The 24,217-nt window shown below is 33.1% G+C and overlaps 3 protein-coding genes across 3 annotated transcripts; 1 reads left to right on the top strand and 2 right to left on the bottom strand.

Annotated features, from left to right (window-relative positions):
• Positions 1-713: 713 nt before the first annotated feature.
• HELRODRAFT_172513 (hypothetical protein) lies at positions 714-3,542 on the top strand (the record flags this gene model as incomplete). Its single annotated transcript, XM_009019191.1, has 4 exons — positions 714-1,425; positions 1,864-1,981; positions 3,163-3,356; positions 3,427-3,542. 4 exons carry the CDS (start codon positions 714-716, stop codon positions 3,540-3,542), a joined length of 1,140 nt encoding a protein of 379 aa, XP_009017439.1.
• Positions 3,543-5,196: 1,654 nt separating this feature from the next.
• On the bottom strand, positions 5,197-9,087 carry HELRODRAFT_172512 (hypothetical protein; the record flags this gene model as incomplete). Its single annotated transcript, XM_009019190.1, has 7 exons — positions 5,197-5,279; positions 5,668-5,799; positions 6,021-6,088; positions 6,193-6,333; positions 7,053-7,180; positions 7,969-8,047; positions 9,041-9,087. The coding sequence occupies 7 exons, from the start codon at positions 9,085-9,087 to the stop codon at positions 5,197-5,199; spliced, it is 678 nt and encodes a 225-aa protein (XP_009017438.1).
• A 6,450-nt stretch (positions 9,088-15,537) lies between these two features.
• Positions 15,538-17,332, bottom strand: HELRODRAFT_172510 (hypothetical protein; the record flags this gene model as incomplete). Its single annotated transcript, XM_009019189.1, has 5 exons — positions 15,538-15,615; positions 15,681-15,900; positions 16,276-16,379; positions 16,963-17,103; positions 17,186-17,332. The coding sequence occupies 5 exons, from the start codon at positions 17,330-17,332 to the stop codon at positions 15,538-15,540; spliced, it is 690 nt and encodes a 229-aa protein (XP_009017437.1).
• Positions 17,333-24,217: the final 6,885 nt, after the last annotated feature.

The following is a 24,217-nucleotide window of genomic DNA, read 5'->3' as shown; positions in this document are numbered from 1 at the left end:
ACACAACATCATCATCATCAGTGGCAACAACAACATCATCATCATCAGTGGCAACAACATCATCATCATTAGTAGCAACAACAATATCATCATCATCAGTAGCAACATCATCATTACCAATAGCAACAACAACATCATCATCGTTGGAATATGAAACTTTGGCCGAAACTCGATCCAACATCGCCATGATGTTATCTTCATCATCATTCTCTTCATCATCATCCTCATCTTTTCACTCACCGTCCTCATTCTGGTTGATTGCCAACGAAGTTAATCATCATCATAATAATAAAAATAATAATGCCAAAATTAATAATAATAATAATTATATTACTTATACTACTACTACTACTAATTATGATAATAATAATAACAACAATAACAACAATAATAATAATAACAATAATAATAGTAAATGTGGTAATGATGATGATGATGATGATGATGACGATGACGAGCCATTTTTTTCGCAGGCAACCATTAACTCAATGAACTCCTTACTGAGGGTTATAAATCCTTCAGTCGGACCATCATCATCACCATCGTCAGCATCATCATCAAAACCGTTATCATCATCATCTTCATCGTCAAAAACATTCTTATCATCATCATCATCATCATCTGCTACATCATCTGTTACATCGTTGTTAACACCGTCGCTACTACTATCATCACCAGCTTCATCGTCGTCGGTGGCGGTAGCGGCGGCCGCAATGATTTCGTCGTCGTCGTCGTTGTCGTCCTCATCACTCCTCGACTCTTCACTGAGTAACGGAGAGCTCATGATTTTCGATGGACTAATCTGCAATACTAACTATAACAACTTTAATAATAATAACAACTTTAATAATAATAATAATAATAATAATAATAATATAAATAATAAATATAATCATAATAAGAATAATAAGAATAATAATTATTGTCATAATAAGAATAATAATCATAATGATCATAATTTCGTATCAACGTCGGCTATAAATGCCAACATTTCAAGGCAGAAAAGCTCAGATAACAAAAATAACAGCAACAACAATAATAATAATAATCATAATCATAATAATAATAATAATAATCATAATAATAATAATAATAATCATAATAATAATAATCATAATGATAATCATAATAATAATATTCTCAACTATAATTTCCCCAGACTGGATAGCGAGGAATCGTTGAACTTAACATCAGCCGAATGCGAGTGTTACTACTCAACCGACACTTACGATTACTGTAACCAGCTGAATATTTTCAACAACAACAACAACAATAGAAACAACAACAATAATAACAATAATATTAACAATAATAACAACAACAATAATAATAATAATCGCAATAATAATAATAATAACAATAACAAGAAACACAAGACTGATAGGATTAAATGTAGGACCAATGGTATTGGCCTCGCTGATAGGGGTATAGCATTGTTGAGAGATGCTAAAAATAATGCTAATAGCAACAACAAAAACAACAATAATAATGATAACATTAATAAACAATTCGATAATAATAATAATAAACTCAATAATAAAAATAATAAGAATAAAAATAATAATAATACTTGTAGTAGTAGTAATGTTAATATTAACGCTGATAAGCGTGGCGTGAACTATAAAGATAGCATTACCTATAGATATGGAAAACAATTGCCACCATCAACTAGACTACAATCATCATCACCGCCAACAACAACAACAACATCATCATCAACAACATCAACAACAACATCATCAACAACAACAACATCATCATCAACAACATCAACAACAACATCATTATCAACAACAACATCATCATCATCAACAACAACAACATCATCATCAACAACAACATCATCGTCATCAACAACAACAGTATCATCATCAACACGTACATCAACAAATTATTCAACTTTGGAAAGTTCGACGGCCGATGGTGGATACACGGATATGGAGGGGTGCTTCGATGAGATGTATGATAGTTCGCTCTGCAGGTTGGCTGGTTGTCTGTCTGTATTTATGTCTGTCTGTGTTTATGTTTGTATATCTATCTGTATGTCGGTCTATCTGTATGTCTGTTTGCATTTATGTCTGTCTGTATTTATGTCTGTCTGTGTTTATGTTTGTATATCTATCTGTATGTCGGTCTATCTGTATGTCTGTTTGCATTTATGTCTGTCTGTATTTATGTCTGTCTGTGTTTATGTTTGTATATCTATCTGTATGTCGTTCTATCTGTATGTCTGTTTGCATTTATGTCTGTCTGTATTTATGTCTGTCTGTGTTTATGTTTGTATATCTATCTGTATGTCGGTCTATCTGTATGTCTGTTTGCATTTATGTCTGTCTATATGTATGTATGTATATATGTCTGTATGTATGTATGTAGTATGTATGTCTGTCTGTCTGTCTGTCTGTGTGTTTGTTTGTCTGTCTGCATGAGTAACCATATGGCTTAGATTGGTGTTTATCGCTCAACTTAAAAAATTTTATTTTTATGAATTTATAATTTGATATAATTAATCTTTCGTTAAAAATTTCAACTCAAATATAAATTGAAAAATTTACAAGGCTTGTTCGCCGTGGTCCGAATTGTGGTGCTGATGATAATGATTACGCTTCTCCGACTATCACTGATTATGATGATGACGATGGAGATAATGATAATAATGATGATGATGATAATAATAATAATAATAACAATAATAATAATAATAATAATGATAATAATAATAATAATAACATTTTTGTCAATGATGATTTTTCGAAAGATGGTTATGAAACGAGCCGGAGTTCTTACTATCGTGATGATGATGACGATGTTAATAATGTTAATAATGATGATGCTGATGATGGTGATGATGATGGTGGTGGTGATGATGATGATGTGAGTAACAACAATTACAGCAACGCCACATACGATGATGTTTATGGTGTTGGTAGTTTAATTAACAATGATCATAATGATGACGACGACGATGATGATGATGATGATTTCAGAAAGGAAGACGATGATGGTTGTTGTTATGGTAATGGTGATGATAATTGTGGTTATGGTGATGGTGATGAAGGTGATGATGATGATGATTTTAAAATTGAGAACGAGAGTAACGATGGGGAAAGTTTACCGAGGTTCGCTGGCTTGAAACAAAAACAAAATCATCATCAACATCAGCTGCTACAACATCAACAACAACATCGTCAACAACAACAACATCGTCAACAACAACATCCACGACAACAACATCATCATCTACAACAACATCATCAACAACAACAACATCATCTACAGCAGCTGCAACAACAGCAGCTGCTCCAGCTTCAACAGCGTCGTCATCAGCGACAAAGATTGTTGTATCACGACCCAAGGTACAACGATCACCTAAATCAACAACATCCACAACAACAAATACATCCACATCGTTATCATAACCATCAGCACCTAGAAAGAACATCATCATCAACACTGACATCGGATTATCACTTTTCCACGATTTCATCCCTCTCCTCAATAACCTCATCAACTTCATCAGCAACTTCCTTCATAAGCGATAATGATAACGACGACGATGATGATGATGATATCAAGATTAATAAGCATAATAATAATAATGATAATGATGATGATGGTGGTGGTGATGATGACGAAAGGAAGGTGATGTTGAGGTTTGGGGGAGTAATCGAGGAGACGTTGGATAGAAATGGCGAGACTAACTTTGATGAATTTCTCGACGAGATCAGGGCCAGATGTCAATGACGATGATGATGATAGTGATGATGAAAACGATGATGGTGATGATTACGATTACGACGGTAATGGTAAGGATGATGGTAATTACAATGGCGATAATGATTGCGTTGATCATTGTAAAGATGATGATGGTGATAATGATGATGATGATACTGGTGATAATGAAAATGATACTGGTGGTGATGATGATGATGATAGTAATGTTGATTATGATGATGATGGTGACGATGATGGTAATGATGATGATGATGATACTGGTGATGATGATGATACTGGTGATGATGATTGTAATGTTGATTATGATGATGATGATGATGATGGTAATTTTGATTATGATGATGGTGATGATGATGAATAAAAGCCAACTTGCTGTACCGCGGTCCGTATAATACAATACATCTTCAACATTTTCATTAGTAACACCCTGCCAGACTTTTACCATATTAAAATAATAATAATGTCTATAATAATAATAATAATAATAATAACAATAATAAATAATAATAACAATAAAATAATATAGCTGGTACAATTGCTACAACTACTACTACTACTACTGCTACTACTACTACTACTACTACTACTACTACTACTGTGACTACGACAACTACTACTGCGACTACTACTACTACTACAACTACTTCTGTTAATAATAATAATATAATTAATAATAACCACAGTTAACTTTAGCAAACGTTTCTAAAATAAATTGCATATCACATATCGCTTTAGAATGTAGGTATACATACACATACATATACATATATATACATATGTACAACTATATATATATATATAACTATATGTATATATATATATATATTTATGTATTTACTTGTGAAATTTACAATTGATCATTTCGATGTATGGTTATTAACATTTGTAAGTATGTTTACTTTTTTTTAGCTTTGTTTGTTTGTTTGTTCACACACACCACTCACACACACACACACACACATACATACACACACACACACACACACATATATATATATATATATCGGTTTTTATTGTCCCTTATTGTAAAATCTCAGTTAATTGTCATCGTTTAAATAAATAATTCACGAAAACAAAATTATTTTCTAATTGAAACAAAGTTTAGCTAATTCGTCTATTAATTATTTTTACTCATTTATCTATAATTATTAATTAATTGAATAAAATAATCGTGAAGATAAATAATCTTCAAGTTAATCTGGTCAATCTATTTCATTGGAGACTCTTCTCAGCTTTGAACAAAGCAAATGAAACCTGGCTGGGGACTTGACCAACCGACCATCCAACATTCATTCGCCGTATTTAAGGCAATAATTTAAATTATTACATATACAAAGGAATGAAGAACGAACGAGTGTACGAGAATTATTATGGTTTTCATTATTATGGGATTTTATGTCATTTTATTTATATATTCATTGATGATATAGTTTCACGTGCGTATGTAAAAAATGGTTTGTTTCATTTTTGAGTTTCAGCAGGAATTTTTGCGTCTACGGATGCCGTTCTAATTGATTCATCCAGAGGAATGAAGAATGAACTTGCTACGATGGTGATGACGAAGATGATGATGGGGGTGATGATGATGATATGGAGATAATGACGTGGTGAGGGTGATGATGAGGGGGCTGATGATGACGATGATATGGAGGTTATGGTGTAGTGATGATGATTTCACGATAATTGTTACATTTGCGGTAATTAAGTTATAATATTTTAAAAAAATTATTAAGTTAAAATTGTCATCAACATAGCTAGTCATCAGCAACAACATCACGTGACCACCGCCATCATCATCACGTGATCATCATCGTCATCTGCAACAACAACATCACGTGACCACCGTCATCATCGTCACGAGATCATCATCATCATCATCTGCAACAACAACATCATCACGTGACCACCGTCATCACCAACGTGATCACAAACCTCTTTTCTTTCTTCTCATATCATCATCGATGACTCCAATGACGTAGTAAGCTATTGAGAGGCTGATCATCATGGTGATAAACATCAGCAATATCGTAGTGCACATGACTATCTTGTAACCTTTTCCTCTGACTTCGTTTGTCCAGGTTCGAATGCATGGTTGGGTAGGAGGTGAATGTCGTCGTCATCGTTGAAAATGTTCGTAAAATAGAAAAAAATTAAATAAGATTTTTATCATCAACAATTTAACTTACTATCTTTTATCATTATCATAATCATCATTATCATTACCATCATCATCATCATTATCATCACCATCATCACCGCCATCATCACTATCATCACTCGCTCACTGGACGTTTCATTGGAAAATTTCAGCCTACAGTGGGAGCTGTCATGCGGGGTTTTCGCATCCGTCAGTCTGGCGCGAAATAATTATAATTATAATATTAATTATAATAATAATTATTATAATAATAATTATATTAATAACCCGACCACCACCAGCACCATCGTCACTATCACCTTTTCGTCCAGATCCACTTAGCGCCCTGATTCATGAAGACATCTGGACACTTGGCAATCTTCAGACCGGAGCCACACTCGTTCACTGCGGCCGTTACAATCGCCACAGGCCACCTGCTGTCGTCGAAGCTTGGCTGGACCCTACGTAAAAAATTTGTTTATTAAATGTGATGTGAGTGGCTGGTTGTTGGACTGAATTGGACTGATAAACAGATGGAACTAGCTGGCTTTGAGAGTTTCGTTTGTTACATTTGGTAGCATTCTAGCAAGGAATTTAGCCTCTACAACAACAACATCACGTGAGAGCATTTTTAGAATTATCCTCATCTTATTTTGCATCTTTTTTTGGGGCAGCTGTTTATTTAAATGATCGATTGTCCGGTAGAGATAAAACGAAATAAGAAATAAAATGAAGATTAATTATAAATTTATATTATAAAATTTTGAAATTATCTTCATCTTATTTAGTGTGTTTCGGGGCTTAACCGCTCGTTTGAATGAATGTGTGTATAAGTCAGGAAGGTGTATAAGAAATTAAAGACGACACCGAAGTCGAGCTGGCGTGATCTGATTGGCTGCTGGATTGGATATTTGCATAGACAGCACCAACGTCACCGTTTCATTATTGGTCTTATAAATCCCTTGTTAGAATGCTTCCACATGTAAGATGCAAAACCAGCTAATTCTATCTGTTTATCATATTCAGTCAAACAACAATCAGCTAATCAAATCACTTTCAATAAACCAATCACCCAACCAATCACATCACATCCAATAAACCAACCTGCCAATCTCATTACGATCCCTCAAACAACCAGCCAATCAAGTCACATTCAGCCGGAACCAGACCACCAACCAACCAGTTCGGATCGACAGAATTACTGCTGACACACTTCCATCTGAGGTCGGTGTTGTACTTGCCGCCTCGGGATTGTATAGCCACCCCCCCTTTCATCCCATCCACGCTTCTTATATGCACTGCCATGAACTGATGAGGATGAAACAATGATGGTGTTGTTGTTGTTGTTAAGTACAGCTCTACACAGCCGTTCAAGTCGTCATTAAAAGCTTTTTATTTCGATAGACCGTTTTCAAACGTCTGACAGAGGATTTTTTTTTTGTTTCGAGGGCAAGTCAACATTATCATTATTATTATTATTGTTATTATTATTATTATTATTATTAATGATGATGATGATGACGATGAATCTGTCAAAAGTTACGGTTCGACCGAACATTCGAGTAGTCGGTTATAGCGATTTTTGTCTTAGCTATTACTTCCTGTTTCAGTGTTCATAATTCATTAGCGGGAAACCAATTTTGGCCACGGTGGCTGTTGAAGCATTTGAAATTGAGCGAGATACTGAATGATATCTCGATAGAGAATTGTTACTGATTAAAGAATAGCATATTTTATTTTAAAAACGTGATTTATTTCAAATTTTTTTTAGATTTTTTAGTAATCTACTTTCGACTTTGGCCAAATAGTAAATCCACCACTGTTTTGACTTTCGGCAAAATTCACTATTCGATTCATCTCTAATAGATACAATCATTATCATCATCCTCATCATCATCCTCATGATAATCATCACCACCATCATCGTCATCATAATAATCATCATCATCATCATCATCATCATAGTCATCACCACCATCATCGTCATCATAATAATCACCACCATCATCATCATCATAGTCATCATCATCATCAACATAATAATCACCACCATCATCATCACAACCACCACCATCTTTTCCGCCATCCTCACTGACGTCATTTTCCACCATGGTGAAAACATCTCCACTCATTGGTTCGGCCACGTACCGATAGCTGAAGGGGGGACTGAATATGCTGCAGTTGTTCATGCATAACACTGTCACGCCTATTAATTGATTAAATGATATACATGATAAATTAATTAATTAATTAACAACAACAACAGATTTTGTTTAATTAATTAACTATTTAATTAATTATAATACTAAATTTTAAAAGATCTCGCATCTAATCATTCCTCATAAGTACCGACAGACAGACAGAAAGGCAGACAGACAGAAAGGCAAACAGACAGAAAGGCAAACAGACAGATAGGCAGACAGACAGACAGACAAACAGTGCAAGTAAATACACGTGAATCAACGTCATCACTCAAATCGCACGTGATAGGCTGGGATTTCAGCGCCGGGCGTCTTAACAGTTACACCAACACAGAATTCCTATAGACACGAATTGAAATTTACAAATAATTATGGTACGCCCACGTAACGTTTCGAGTCAAAAAAACTGTTTCAGTCATTGAAAAATTCCTCTCATTATTATTTATAATTATAATAATAATATTAATAATAATTATAATATATTTTGAATAAATTTACTTATCGTCTCCGGTAAGCGAATGCTATTGAATCTGTACGCTGTTTGATGGGAGAAATATGGATATAAGTTTTATTATTTCATTATAATTATAATTATTATTAAATCATTATTATTTTATTATTATTATTAATGTTTTGTTATTATTGCTGTAGTAGTAGTAATAATAATAGAAGTAGTAGTAGTAGCAGCAGCAGTAGTAGAAGTAGTAGTAGCAGCAGTAGTAGCAATAGTAGCAGCAGCAGTAATAGTAGTAGTAGCAGCAACAGCAGCAGCACATTACAACTTCTCTTCAAACCTCTCCATTTGCCACCCCTTATGGCTTATATCGCGTGTACGATAGAATTTTACAATCCTCTACGGTATGAAAAGATTCAACGGTTTACAATCAATGACAAATAGCGAAGATAACAAATATAACAAGATAACAACAATAATTAATTAATTAATAATAATAATTAATAATTCAACCGTTTAATCTTCTTAGATTCAAAGTTAGCATTATCATTATTATCCATCTTTGAGTGAAAGTTATCCACAAAACGCACAATTGCATTATATTGTTCGAAGCATGCTATTATTATGTATTAATTTTTACCTATTTTGTCTCTTTAATAAAAATTAAACAATATTATATTTGTTTATATCTCTCTTTCCTCTATTAAAACCAGTTATTCTTAAGAACATTTAACTTAGTTTTATAACTGTGACGGGCTGAAATAAGTTTTAACAAATTTATATACTAATTTTACCAAATTTCACCTTAATCCTAGTAATTTTTTATTTTTTTTTTAGGGGCTGGCAATGCCCTCAAGGCCCTTCCTGCCTACGTCTATGTTCTATTTTTTATTGTTATTATTGCGGTATTTACCATTAATATACTTTATATTATTACACGTAGAAAGACGTTACTGAAAAAGTTTTGTATTGCAAAGAAAAAAATATAAAAATATCGTAAAGATACTAAAGTACAGGAGATGAATAAATGGAATAAAAATTATTATTGACAATTAAAAATGAATTAACGATGATTAATAAATTATAAAAGAGATACTGATATATATATATATATATATATATATATATATATATATATATATATATATAAGTTTTTTAACTTTTATTTAACTTTTATTTAATGCAATTTTAACTTTTATTTACTAATAACTTTTATTTGATAACTTTTATTTAATGCAATTTTTGATAATTAATTTTTAAAACTAATTGCTCCGATACCATATACTTTGTATTAAAAAAATAAATCCAAAGATAACAAAAAATTTGTAAACGCCATCAGTGTGTGTTTGCAAACAAATCGTCAGTGTTATTTACATTTTACACCATTGTTGTAGTTATTATTAACTTATATCTAATTCATTTGGAAAAAAAATCGAAAATTGAAAATTAATTAATTAATTAATTAATCTAAATTAAACCAACCTATGAATAGATTAAGTCAACCAATGAAATAAAAAGTCCGGTTAAAATGAAGTTTGATGTATTGGAGATGTTAATTAATTAATTAATTATGGTTATTTAATTAACCTAAATTAAACCAACCAATGAATAGATTAAGTCAACCAATGAAATAAAAAATCCGGTTATAATGAAGTTCGATGTATCGAAGACGTTTGTGTGTTTGATGCATTCGTTAAACTTGGTGCTGATATTTGCCGTTGAAATACTGCCGACCAAGAATAAAAATGTCGAAGTTGATTTGAGAGAAGGTTAATTGACTGATTGAATTGATAGATTGATTGATTAATCAACCAACCAACTAACTAACCAACAAACCCACAAATCAATGATTGATTGATTGATTGATTGATTGATTGGTTTATTGATTGATTGATTGGTTGATTGATTGATTGGTTGATTGATTGATTGATTGATTGATTGATTGATTGGTTAATCAACCAACCAAATCAAAAAAATGATTGATTGATTGATTAATTGACCAACCAACTAACCAACCAACTAACCAACCAACCCACAAACCAACCAATCCATCACATCCAGAAACGACAATCTACTGTCGATCTCTCTGTTTGATATTTGTCGGATACGACAAAGAACCCGTAGCAGAGGCCGATGGTCGCTACAACGATGCCAGCCCTGAAGACCCTCTCGGCACCACCTTGAAACTCCATAAAAATGAAGTTAGCATGCTTCGTGCAAACATGACAAAAACGATAAGATATATCCATGATAATAATAATAATAAAAATAAAATTAATAATAATAACAATAATAATAATAATAACCCAAAAATAAACCACCTTGAGGCATTGGGCGTTCAGATCGTCTCGTCTAGGAGTCAACTAAAAGGATTGGCCGTCGTCAGCGAATCAGGTTATTTCAACTCGAACAACAGCCAATGGCGTTGTACCAGGGACATGGAAGACTACGATGATTGGTTTGAGGATAATGCTGTCGGACGCAATTGGACAAAACCCTATACATCCCGTGTGTGGTTGTATGATTGTTTCGTTGATTGGCTAAACTGGTGAAAGCAATAAGGTGGAATTTTTTGACGTGAGTGAAACTCCAGTTTAAGCCATTTTCCAGAGAGCCTGGCTTTGAAAATGCAAGAAAACATTGACAGGCTTAAAATTACTTCAATCCACAATGACTTTTTCACTATAAAATTTTCATTCCCTTTCAAAAATATTGGGTTTGAATTTTGAACGCAACATGAAAAAGTAAAAATTGTTCAGGCGGTAGTGAGTGGTTGGTGTGGTGATGGTAGTCTAGCTGGCAATTTTTTTTCTGTCATGCAGATTTGAATCAGTTCATTTGTGTGTGTGTGTGTGTGTGTGCGCGCGCGCGCGCGCGTCTTCATAAGAGTTGCTAGTCAAAAGTTTATATACAATACATATTCGCATAAGCAAAATATGAAATTTCAATATTTAAGAAGAATTATATTATTAAATCTTAATACAAAATTAATAATATTATAAAATGATAATTGTTTGAAGCTAAAGTTCAAAAGACCAGCAGTCTGCCGTGGGTTTGGATCGAAGGAGAGGACCGCTTCAGCGAGAACCTCTTCCTCTTCTGCAGATTTTTAGTTGAGGACTCGGAAAAAAGTATTTGATTGGTTGGTTGATTGGTTGATTGATTGGCTGGTTGATTGGCTGGTTGATTGATTGGTTGATTGATTGGTTGATTGGTTGGTTGATTGGTTAGCTGCTTGGCCGATTGATTCATTGGTTCATTGGTTGATTGATTGGTTAATTGATTGATCTTTGTTTGAATGGTTGATTCATTGGCTACTTATATGAGACACCTAGTTATGCAATATTTGCTCCGGCTCTGACAGTTAAATTTGAATTTTTTAGTGAGTGAAACCTATTAACAATCATGTTTAAAATAAAAAACTTCTTTGTTTGTTTTTAATATAATTGTTTATTAAAGAAACCGTTAATTGAAATATTAGAAGACACGTTAGTCGACAAAAAGCGAAAAGCAAACACGTGCAAGTTAGTCAAGTTAGCAATAATATAAGATTGTCTGAAACTATGGAAAGTCATAAATATATTGAAACATATATAATATACATATATATTATTTCAATAAATCACGACCACAATCACTGCACTAAAAAATCAACCAACCAACCAACCAGCCATCAACCAACCAGCCAACCAACCAACCAACCAACCAGCCAACCAACCAGCCAACCGCCAACCAATCAGCAAACAACTTCCACTTGTTTCGAATGTTTTAACTTCAGGTTTTAACGTGCTGAGCGCCATCTTTGTGGCCCTTTGGTCCCTGGCAGCCATGCTCATCGCGGCCCTTGCATACCTTATCTGGTGTAAGGAGAAAAGTTAGTCTAAGTATAATAATAATAATAATAAAATAATAATATTATTAAGATTATTATTATTAATTGATTTTATAATACTTTGTTTCAAGATGCTAACAGATCATGTATTTTTTGATAGAATTTAGTCTAAATTTGCATAAATTAGCGTCAATTTATTCATCGAAATTAGCCAAAACTTGCATAAAATTATTATTATTATTTTCATCGTAATTAAGGTTATTATTATTATTACGCTATTTTGTTATTTAAATTAAAATGAATATTCATTTTTTAGGACCGATATTATTTTCAAAACTGCAGGGATTCTATCAGCTCAGAATGAAGTCGAAGGGGAAAAGGTCAATGATGATGATGATGATGGTGGTGGTGATAATGGTACTGATGATAAAATACACGAAAAACAAATTTGGGTATTAACGAATGAATGAGTGAGTGAATGAATGAGTGAACAATGAGTGAATGAATGAATGAGTGAATGAATGAACGATGAGTGAATGATATAATGAATAAATGAATGAGTGAATCGATCGATCAATCAATCAAAGATGATGAAGACGATGATGAAATTGGTGATGATAGTGGTTAATGCTGATGGTAATAATGAAAATGATGTTGTTGTCGCCGCACTGCAATAACTCTCACTCATCGTTCAGTCGCTTTTTAAAACAACGTCATTCATCATAATCATCATCTTCATAATCATCATCAATATCGTCATCACAACCACCATCATCATCATAATTATCATCAATATCATCATCAATATCAATATCATCATCGCAACCATCATCATGACCATCACAACCATCATCACCATCGGCATTTTCTGTTTGCTAATGATCGCTGTTTATTCGTGATATCCAAAAAAATAGCATATACCTCTCTGTATTACTTCTCCATTAACAAACAGTCTAAACAGTCTACTCATATTAATAATAACGAGAACTCTTTTATTCAAAGCCAGGGTAATAAATAATTAAAACTATGAAATGGTAAAATAATAAAATGTCAATATAAAACCATTATGCTCAATTCAAATTAAAGTACAGAGCGGTGAAATGTATTCAAATTTATATCATAAATTGTTTCTGTCGCAATGAATGCCGTATGATAACCTTATAACAGTCTCTATCGACTCGTCGTTAAAAGAAACCGGCCACATAATTTTAAACAATGAAAGATTAAAGTCATTATAGAAATCAACTGGAGATATTTCAAAAGTATTTTTAATTATTGGGCAATGTTTGTAATTGTCATTCATTTAAATAGCTAGTATCAGATAAATTTTTGAATAGTTTTTGAATAGTTTTACTGAATCCCAGTAGCATAATATGTCATTAATTTCCTGTAGCGATCTTCACTGCTCATTCACTGGTGAGAAAAATGAAAAAGTTCGATGATTGAATGTGAAATAGTAATAATAACCATAATAATAGTAATAACCATAATAATAATCAATCAATCTTCGTTTTGCGTCTAGAGACCCGGTTTCCCGAGGTAGGACGTAATAATAATAATAACCATAATAATAATAACCATTATAATAATAATAAAAATAACCATAAAAATAATAATAATAACCATAATAATAATAACCATAATAATAATAACAGCCATAATAATAATACTTCTACCGCAACTACAACAACCAGAGATGAACCAAAAAAAAAACGCTAGTAACATCATCAGATACTGCAGAAGAAGCTTTCTCATTCTCGAGACCGACATGAAGGTATTAAAATTACAGAATTAGAAATTCAACTTCGACATGGGAAACCTATTTGCACGGATTTTGACATAAAGATAAAAAAAATAAAGATAAAAGTGACGTAGATAACTTAATGATGAAATAATCCTTTGCTACCAGCAGACTTGAGATCTCTTCACATTCAAACCAACAGTCCCTAACAAATTCTCAGCTTTCTCTTCCGTCTCCGTTATACTTCAAGAAAATGAAAAAAATCTTTGCTTATATTTGGCAGCCTAATGGCAGCGCGATGGTGTAATGGCTAAGGTGCCTGGCATTGTTGATGAAGTGTCCGGGTTCGAATGCAAAAAGATCCCCGCTTATCACATGCAAAAGTGTGTGATGTGTTAATTCACGTGCATTCATGCACCGTGTGCTTGTTGTAATAATGATGATGCGCTTCAGTCGCTTGCCATGACGCTATATAATATTATATAAATTACATTATTTGTTTTTTTTTGTTCAATCTTATTTGTCGAAAAATTAAACAAATCATACAAAACATGTCATTGTATCGACGTCCGTGTGTGTGCGCGTGTGTGTGTGTGTGCGTGAGTGTGTGCGTGTGTGTTTGAGTGTGTTTCAATTAAAGTATCAGATAAATTTTTGAATAGTTTTACTGAATCCCAGTAGCATAATATGTCATTAATTTCCTGTAGCGATCTTCACTGCTCATTCACTGGTGAGAAAAATGAAAAAGTTCAATGATTGAATGTGAAATAGATTTTTGGATCAAACACATAATCAACCAACCGACCAACTGACGACCAACCAACTGACGACCAACCAACTGACGACCAACCAACTGACCAACCAACTGACTGACTGACCAACTAACCAACCAACCAACCGACTGACTGGCTGACTGACCGATTGACCAACCAACCAAACAACTATTCATTTCAACAATCAACCAAATCCTTTAACCAACCAACCAACCAACCAACAAATTAACCAACAAACTTACCAACTAATCAGCCCACCAACCAACTGACCAACCAACCAGTAAACCATCAAAACAAAACAATCAGACAAAGAACCAATCATTTATTCATTCATTTAATCAACCAAACAAATCATTCAACCAACCAACCAATTATTCATTCATTTAATCAATCAATCAACCAATCAACCAACCGACCAATCAACCAACCAACCAACCATTCTTATTCATCATCTTGTTTTTGACGCCAAGAACAACCAGTAGCATGACACCCAGGGAGAAAGCCAACAACAACACTATCTTCATTGCGTAGAACCAATTCTCAACAATAACTTTAAAAAAATATAAAGAAAATAAAAACTGAAAAACTATAATTATAATTATTATTGTCATTATTATTATTATTATTGTTATTATTATTATTAATAGTATTATTATTACGGAATTTACCAAAGAATTCCACTTTCGGTTTTTCCTTCATTGGCTCGGCGGCTTCTGCAAAGTTTTTTCTTCCCTTTCTCCATCTATGTTGAGAGGTGGATAAATTTGGAGAGAGATTCGTGTCATCATCATTATCATCATTCTTAACTTCATCATCTTCATCATCATCATCTTTATCAACTTCTTCATCCTCAACAACTTTTTCATCTTTATCATCTTCATCATCATCATCAACTTCATCATCTTCCTCAACTTCATCATCATCAACAACTTCTTCATTTACATCATCTTCATCAACTTCATCATCTTCGTCAACTTCATCATCTTCATCAACTTCATCATCATCATCAACTTCATCAGCAGCAGCACTATAATCATCACCACCACCAACCTACAATACGTATGTGGTGAATTTTTGAAATTGTCTTCCATTTTCCTACCCCAGATCCATAAGGTTTCAGGACTGATTGCTAGATGGATGGATGAATGAATGGATGGATGAATGGGTGAATGGATGGATGGATGGATGAGTGAATGGATAGACAAATTTAAATATTTGAAAAACAAGCTTTTCGATAAAAAAGTTATAATGGATATGGATAAATATGAATATCTGAATAAACAATAACAAAAATGGATGAATGGATAAATATGGATATCTTGGTAAAATGTTAATGAAATGGATATATATATATATATGGATAAATATGGATATCTGGATAGATGTAGATATCTGTATAAACTAACGCTTGTCAGGACATTTGGGATAATGTAAGGGATTGTAGGATCCACACATCGTCACGTTCCCTATGACTATAGCCGGCCTCCAGTCTGAATCATCAAACGCCTGACTCGAGGTGGGCCAACAATTTTTTTTTATTTTTTGGTAAAATGGATATTAAACAAAATTTGAGTGTATATATTTAAAAAATTTTTTTTCAGTAAAATAAATTATTTTATCATAAATAAAATGGATTATAAAAAAAATAGTAAAAAAAACGTTTAAACGGGGGATACGTGTAAATGTGTTTTCGGTGAATTACTGACGTACTAGAGTTGAGGACGAATTTAGGTAAAACTAATAATCAACAAAAACTTTAAAACCAAACGGTAAAAAAATCAAATAAGTTAATAATATTAATTATTATTATTAATTAATGTACAATTCGTTGATCAATTATCGATTTCTTTTATATTTGTTGGATGCTTGTTTATCGATGATACCTTTTCTGAACAGTGCAAACGTTTTAAACCATTTCTCCTTCATCAGCTAGCTAACTAACTAATTATGAAATCCATTAACCATTATATCTACATGGATAATTCTCCAACCAATGGGTGTGAATCCATGCATCCATCTTTGAATTTGATCCCAGTCAGGGCGAGATCTAATTTACGACATACAAGCGCATTAATTTTGAATCACCAACCGTCTTAAACCAATCCTCGCTCATGTTATCACCAATCCGACACCTCCAGCTTACGTCGCCGGTGTTGAATGTCTTGCTGTCCGAGTCCAGTGCCAGTCCTCCTAGATCTCTTGGGCCGGTGAATATGTGCACTGCTATGGTCTGCAGGTGGTGGGTGAGTTGTTTGATTGTTGAGGGAGGTTTTGTGATGTTGTAATGGCTCAATGCTTATAAAACGAGCAACCTCGATGTTGGAAAAGGAAAAGGAGACGCCACTCATCCACTCAACAGCCTTCCGTGACTTGAAGGGCACCTCAACTCCATCAATGTACACCTCGCAATACTCCTTGCAGAGCATCGTACAATCTAGGCGTCGAATGTATTGGAACATTTTAGGTATGGTATGGTATGGAACATTAGGTATGGTATGTATAGATACATCTTAAGTATGGTATATACAGTTACATCTTAAGTATGGTATATGTAGGTGCAATTTAAGTATGGTATATATAGGTGCATCTTAGGCATGGCATATATGGGAAGCGTGATGGCCTAGTGGTTAAGGTCGTCTGATGATGTTTCACTGACCGAATTCGAATACGACACGAAGATCCCCGCCTACCACGTGTTTCGCGTGTGATGTGTCGTGTAGGTAGAACGTATTCATACGGATTCAACAACACGCAAATAAATTAGTAAAGTTAGATTTAATAATTTTTAAATAGAAAATACAAAATCACTGCTAATGGAATTCTTCACTCATCACAACTAAATGGAACCAAAGTAATCGTTCTAACTAAAGTAACTAAAAAAAAAATTCTAAAAAGGTAGGCTTAAAGTACTCGTTCCAGTATCGCTGATGTTGGATGCAACGGCTAAGACTAACCAGACACTGACCAGCAAAATATTTAGAATAGTTAACATAGCTACGACTGTAATCATCGTTGCTCTGGTCAGCCGCGCCCAGCGTATCGAATGATGATTTCGCGATAATTTATTAATTTAATAAAGATTAATAATTATTCTTTTCTACCGAATTGTCCATTTTAAAACATCTGGAATTTTGTATTACCATTTTTAAACTTTTTGATTAAATTAAATTGACATCAATTAAATTGATACAAATTAAATAAAATTAATTTAATTTAAATTAAATTGAATTGATCTAAATGCCGAAAAGTGAATAGGAAAATTTTCCATAATAGCCGTGGCGTATAATTATAATAGAGGTATTTAATTAATTTCTAACACGTATTTAATTACTTCCTTAATTACTTATTTACCCAATTTTTTAATTAGTAATTAATAACATTTCAACATAATAATTTGAATCAAATATTCTCAATATAATAACGTAAAATTATAATTTGCTCTGTAGAATTCCGACACACCAACTTGTTCACATATCTCCTTTAAAAGTAAACGAGTTTTGTTTATCCCAGGATGACGTAATCAGTGATGTAGACAGACATTTATTTGTGAAAGAGGGTGGTGGTTACAAGGGGTTTACAATTAAACAACACTTTCTTATGGGTTGAAGCAGGGATATGCAAAGAATCTCAATTTTTGCAACTTTTAATTATTTTCGGTAATGTCGATTTTATTTGTTTAAATTTATACCAAATAAAAGTAATTAATTACCATATTGAATAACAATTTAAAAAAAATAAAATTTTAACATTTTAAATAAAAGCAATATTCCGTAATTAGTAAATATACTATCGTAACTTTTGACTCGAACCTAACCCTCCATCTCCCCTCCAGAAGTAAGCTCCTTGATCAACCGTTGAAAGTGAGCGAAGGCCGTTATATTTATTCTAGTTGTATGTATCAAACAGTATCTTATTGAACAAAATAGTATCATAAAATAAATAAAGATACTTTTTTTAATATAAAAAATTCTCAATTTGATTTCATTGCGATATCGATGATGATGATGATTGTGACCTGACTAATTAAAAAACATCAAATAAAATTTATAAAAAATTATAAATTTGAACTGCGTGCGCACATATGTAGCACTGATTACTGTTGCGTTTATAATGAATTTATATACTATATATATACAAAGCGAGCAAAATTTTAATATAAAAGCGCTTATAAATCTATGCATATTAGCTCAGCTTAGCTCGGCTTGGCTCGGCTGGCTTGGAATTGGATGTTAAGCAAGATGTGGTCTCAAACTATATGGAATTCTTGCAGAAAAATTTGAACTGCGTGCGCACATATGTAGCACTAATTACTGTTGCGTTTATAATGAATTTATATACTATATAGTCTATATAAAGCGAGCAAAATTTTAATATAAAAGCGCTTATAACTCTATATGCATATTGGCTCAGCTTGGCTCGACTCGGCTTGGAATTGGATGTTAAACAAGGTGTGGTCTTAAACTATTTGGAATTCTCCCAGAAAAATTTGCGCACATATGTAGCACTGATTACGACTGTTGCGTTTATAAGGAATTAATATACTATATATATAAAGCGAGCATAATTTTATTATAAAAGCGCTTATAAATCTATGCATAATGGCTCAGCTTAGCTCGGCTCGGCTTGGAATCGAATGTTAAGCAAGGTGTGATCTCAAACTATTTTGAATTCTCCCCGAAAATTTTGAACTGCGGCATACATATGTAGCATTGATTACTGTTGCAATTATAATGAATTTATATATATATATATATATATATATATATATATAAAGTAACTAGAATCCATTTATACAAATAATTAATAAGATTATATGTTTTATATAAAAAGCAATATTGCAGATTCAACCAGCCAATCAGAAAATTTCGAAGGCGTTCGTTCGATGACGTCAATTTAGTACTGTTGGCATTGTGGTCAAGACTGTATAATACTGTAGTACATACATTAAATAAGTTTTTTACTGATGTGAATGATTGAAATGGTGAAAGTGTATGGTTGAAACGAGTATAAATAGGAGCTGAGACAGCATGAAAATCAGATCAGGCATTCTGCCTCGCATGAGGCAGAATGCCTGATCTCATTTATTTTATTTTTTTATTTTTATTTATTTTATTATATAGAGTTATATAGAGTTATATAGAGTTTGCATGCCTGCGGTTTGTGTGATTGTATGTTGTATTTTTTTATATTTTAGGTGGGTTCTTTAGCGGTTGCTCATAGATACATACATCATGTTTGTTTGTGTGGTAGTATTATATGTTCTGTTTTACTCCTTTTTCTCTTTCTTCATGAGTCTTAAGTTAAGTTAATGAAACATAGGTAGGTGAGGTAAAAATTAATTTATTATATAGGTAAGCTAGGGCATAAGGTAATTTAGTTACATAGGTAGGTTAGGGACTTCTATTCTTTTACTCTATTTGGTGGTGTGTTTTTGCTTTGTTTTTTTTTATTTGTTTCACATCATACATATAACAGGTACACGGTGGTTCCTGGTTTTAGTAGGATTTTTATTGATTGAATGTGGTGGTATGTATGGTTATAGAGTTATATAGAGTTATATAGAGTTATATAGAGTTATATAGAGTTATATAGAGTTATATAGAGTTATATAGAGTTATATAGAGTTATATAGAGTTATATAGAGTTATATAGAGTTATATAGAGTTATATAGAGTTATATAGAGTTATATAGAGTTATATAGAGTTATATAGAGTTATATAGAGTTATATAGAGTTATATAGAGTTATATAGAGTTATATAGAGTTATATAGAGTTATATAGAGTTATATAGAGTTATATAGAGTTATATAGAGTTATATAGAGTTATATAGAGTTATATAGAGTTATATAGAGTTATATAGAGTTATATAGAGTTATATAGAGTTATATAGAGTTATATAGAGTTATATAGAGTTATATAGAGTTATATAGAGTTATATAGAGTTATATAGAGTTATATAGAGTTATATAGAGTTATATAGAGTTATATAGAGTTATATAGAGTTATATAGAGTTATATAGAGTTATATAGAGTTATATAGAGTTATATAGAGTTATATAGAGTTATATAGAGTTATATAGAGCATAAATCCTATATAGATACCTTTCTTTGAGGTTCTTTCTTTGCCGACCGGTCGGCTTCTTTGCGTTTCTCTATTTTCATATTAATTAATTAAATAAATAAGATTTTCCATTCATTAGGTTCAATCAGGTTCATTCATTCAGGTTGAAGCTTCAGAAAAGTTCATCGTGGATTATCAGAATGGTTGTGATGTCACGCTACGTTCGTTCATTCAGTGGCAAAGAATGCACGCTTGGCTGGGGTACGTTTTACGGTTTCTTTGCGGTTCCTTCTTTTGCCAGTTGGCTGGATTTTCCGGCTGGCGGGTTTCACTGCGGCTCGTTTCTCTATTTTCATTTAAATTAATTAAATAAATGAGATTTTTTCATTTTATTCGTTTCATTCAGTTTGGAGCTTTCAGAGGAATTCATCATGGAAGATGTCAGGCTACGTTCGTTCATTCAGTGGCAAGGAATACACGCCTGTCTGGGATACGTTTTATTCTTTTTTCCCTGTAATTTAAAAATAAGTAAGAATGCTCACACGCACACACACACACAATTACATTAGGTAGCTATATAGGTAAGTTAGATAGGCATAATTTTAATTGTAGGTAAAATAGATAGGAAGCATCCAACACTAATGTAGCTGAATAGGTAGGCGCGTAAGTTTATCGCTTCTATTTTTTCTTGCACCCACATTACACGCATCAGCGTTATTACACACACACACAAAAGTACATACATAAACACTTATGTTAGTATTTGAGCGTAATTTTATTTTCATTACACATTCTAATTTATTATTACTAAGGTTGAGAGTAATTTAATTTCATAGGTAGTTAAGGGCAATAATGTAATTCTAGGAACAATCTTGTAATGTAAATTAAAACGCTGTAAGTGTATCGATAGGTAGATTAATTATTAAGTTTTATATTATTATTATGTTGGAGCCCAAGGCATTACGTAGGTGGTGGGGTGGGTGCCGAAAGGCCAATGAATTGGGCTCTTGAGTTTTGTAATTTTAGGTAAGCTAGGGCCATAATGTAATGAATAGGTAAGTTAAGGCTACGTTGTAACACACACTCATTTATAGATTCAGGGTTTAAGTTTTATATTATTATTACTAAGTTGGAGCCCAAGGCATTACGTAGGTGGTGGGGTGGGTGCCGATTGGCCAATGAATTGGGCTCTTGAGGTTTGTAATTTTAGGTAAGCTAGGGCTTAATTGTAATGAATAGGTAAGCTGAGGGTACGATAGCCGATAGACTCTGAATTTCAAAATCCGTTGTCAGAGGTAAGCCTTGGTGGCCAATGGTGAACCGGCAATGGTTTACTATCCGGACGGCAATAGTTTACTATCTGCACGGTAATGATTTACTATGCGGCATGGCCATAGTCTACTACCCGCACGGCTTCCGGACGGCAAATGGTTTACTATCCGCACGGCAATAGTCTACTATCCGCACGGCAATGGTTTATTATCCGGTGCCCTGGCTGTCGGTGAACCTCTGTGCAAAGGAGGGAGAATGAAGGGGGACTTTCGACTATCGTACCATTAACAATTTAATATAGATTAGTTAAGGTAATTGAATAGGTAGATAGGATTATTTTTATTAAGCAATTTGAGATGCAAGCACCGCTAAGCTTTCTGATGAGAATTTTCTCTTTTTCCATTCCACGGGCTGTGTTTCAAAAACAATCTCGAGGAGGACTGGCACCAGTTTTGGAGGACAACGTAGGAACCGGAAAGCATTCAACATTCTGCCTTTTTCGAATGGACGACGGTAAGTTCTTTTTTACATTTTAATCTCTTTATTATTTTCAGTTATTATTTGCCATTATTTCCATTTTATAATTTTTTGCTTCTAAGATTCTAACATTTATTTACTACTACGCTAATAAAAAAATTGTCTACAGAATGATGAGAGGTGGGCAGTGGTGGGAATCAGCACGTTTCAGATGGTGGTCTCATGATGATTTACGTATGATGGTGGTGTAGGAAGAATCAGCGCGTTGGCTGTTCGACTGACGCTCAGAAGTTCGGATGAAATCTTGTGTGCCGATCTGAATGTGGTGGTCGGTGCGGTCGGTGCAATGGATTGAAGTAACGACGATTTTTGAAGTAAGGTTTATTTTTTTTTTATTTTTCTCATTCATTCATTTTTTTCCTCAATCTTTCAAATTATTCTTCCATTAATTGACGTTAATTCGTTCTATTCATTCATTCATTCTTTTAACTAATTATTTAATCATTCAGTTCATCATTTATTCGTTCGTTCTTTTGTTCCTTGATTTACTACTAAGCTAATAAAAATAACTTTTTACAGAATGATGAGAGGTGGGCTGTGGTGGGCGTCAGCACGTTTCACATGATGGTCTCATGATGATCGTTCCGATGACAATTTGAAGAAAACAACAGTGACGATTTTTGAAGTATGGCTTAGTTTTTTTTTAATTTTTCTCATTCATTTTATCACTATCTTTCAAATTATTCCTCTACTAATTGATTCATTCTATTCATTCGTTAAATCATTCAATTCATCATTTATTCGTCCGTTCCTTTGTTCCTTGATTTAATACTAAGCTAATAAAAACATCTTTTTACAGAATGATGAGAGGTGGGCTGTGGTGGGCGTCAGCATGTTTCAGATGGTGGTCTCATGATGATCGTTCCGATGACAATTTGAAGATAATATTAAAAGAAATTTGTTCTTGTCCCATCGTACCATTGAAAGTACTCGAATTTGTCATCTTAATCAATCAATTAGCTTATAAAGCTCTATTTCCGCGATGTTCAACAGCGCTCCTCAATGAATTTTGAAAACAGATGGGTCTTGAGATCCGCTCTGAACTTCGCAAGTGATGGAGAAGTAGTCAGAAAAGTAGGTAGATAAGATAAGTTGCCTTTTTTCCAATGGCTTGTTTTTTACTTTAAAGAATTATTTTTTTTTTAATTTAGTGTTTTTCAGTATCCGGTCAAATTCATTCCATCGATGCGTGTCAGATGATGGTCGGTGCAATGGAGGTTCGTCCGTAGTGAGTGAAGAAGTTTTTGGAGAGTACACGCCCGCACATTTACACACACACATCAGTAAAACACACACATACACAACATCCATTCATTCGGTGTCGTTGTTATGTTTTTCTTCAACTTTCTATTTTCTTTACCAGACTTAATTTAATTCGTAGGTAAGTTAGGGATTGAGATGAGTTGAACAATCGTAGGTAGGCTAGGGCTTAACATTAGTTTCAAAGTTTCAAGTAAAATAAAAACGCTGAA

The sequence above is a fragment of the Helobdella robusta genome, assembly GCF_000326865.2.
Source record: "Helobdella robusta unplaced genomic scaffold HELROscaffold_24, whole genome shotgun sequence".
Taxonomy (NCBI): Eukaryota; Metazoa; Annelida; class Clitellata; order Rhynchobdellida; family Glossiphoniidae; genus Helobdella; species Helobdella robusta.
Note: the sequence above shows the minus strand (reverse complement) of the source record. Positions and strands in the feature narration are given on the sequence as shown.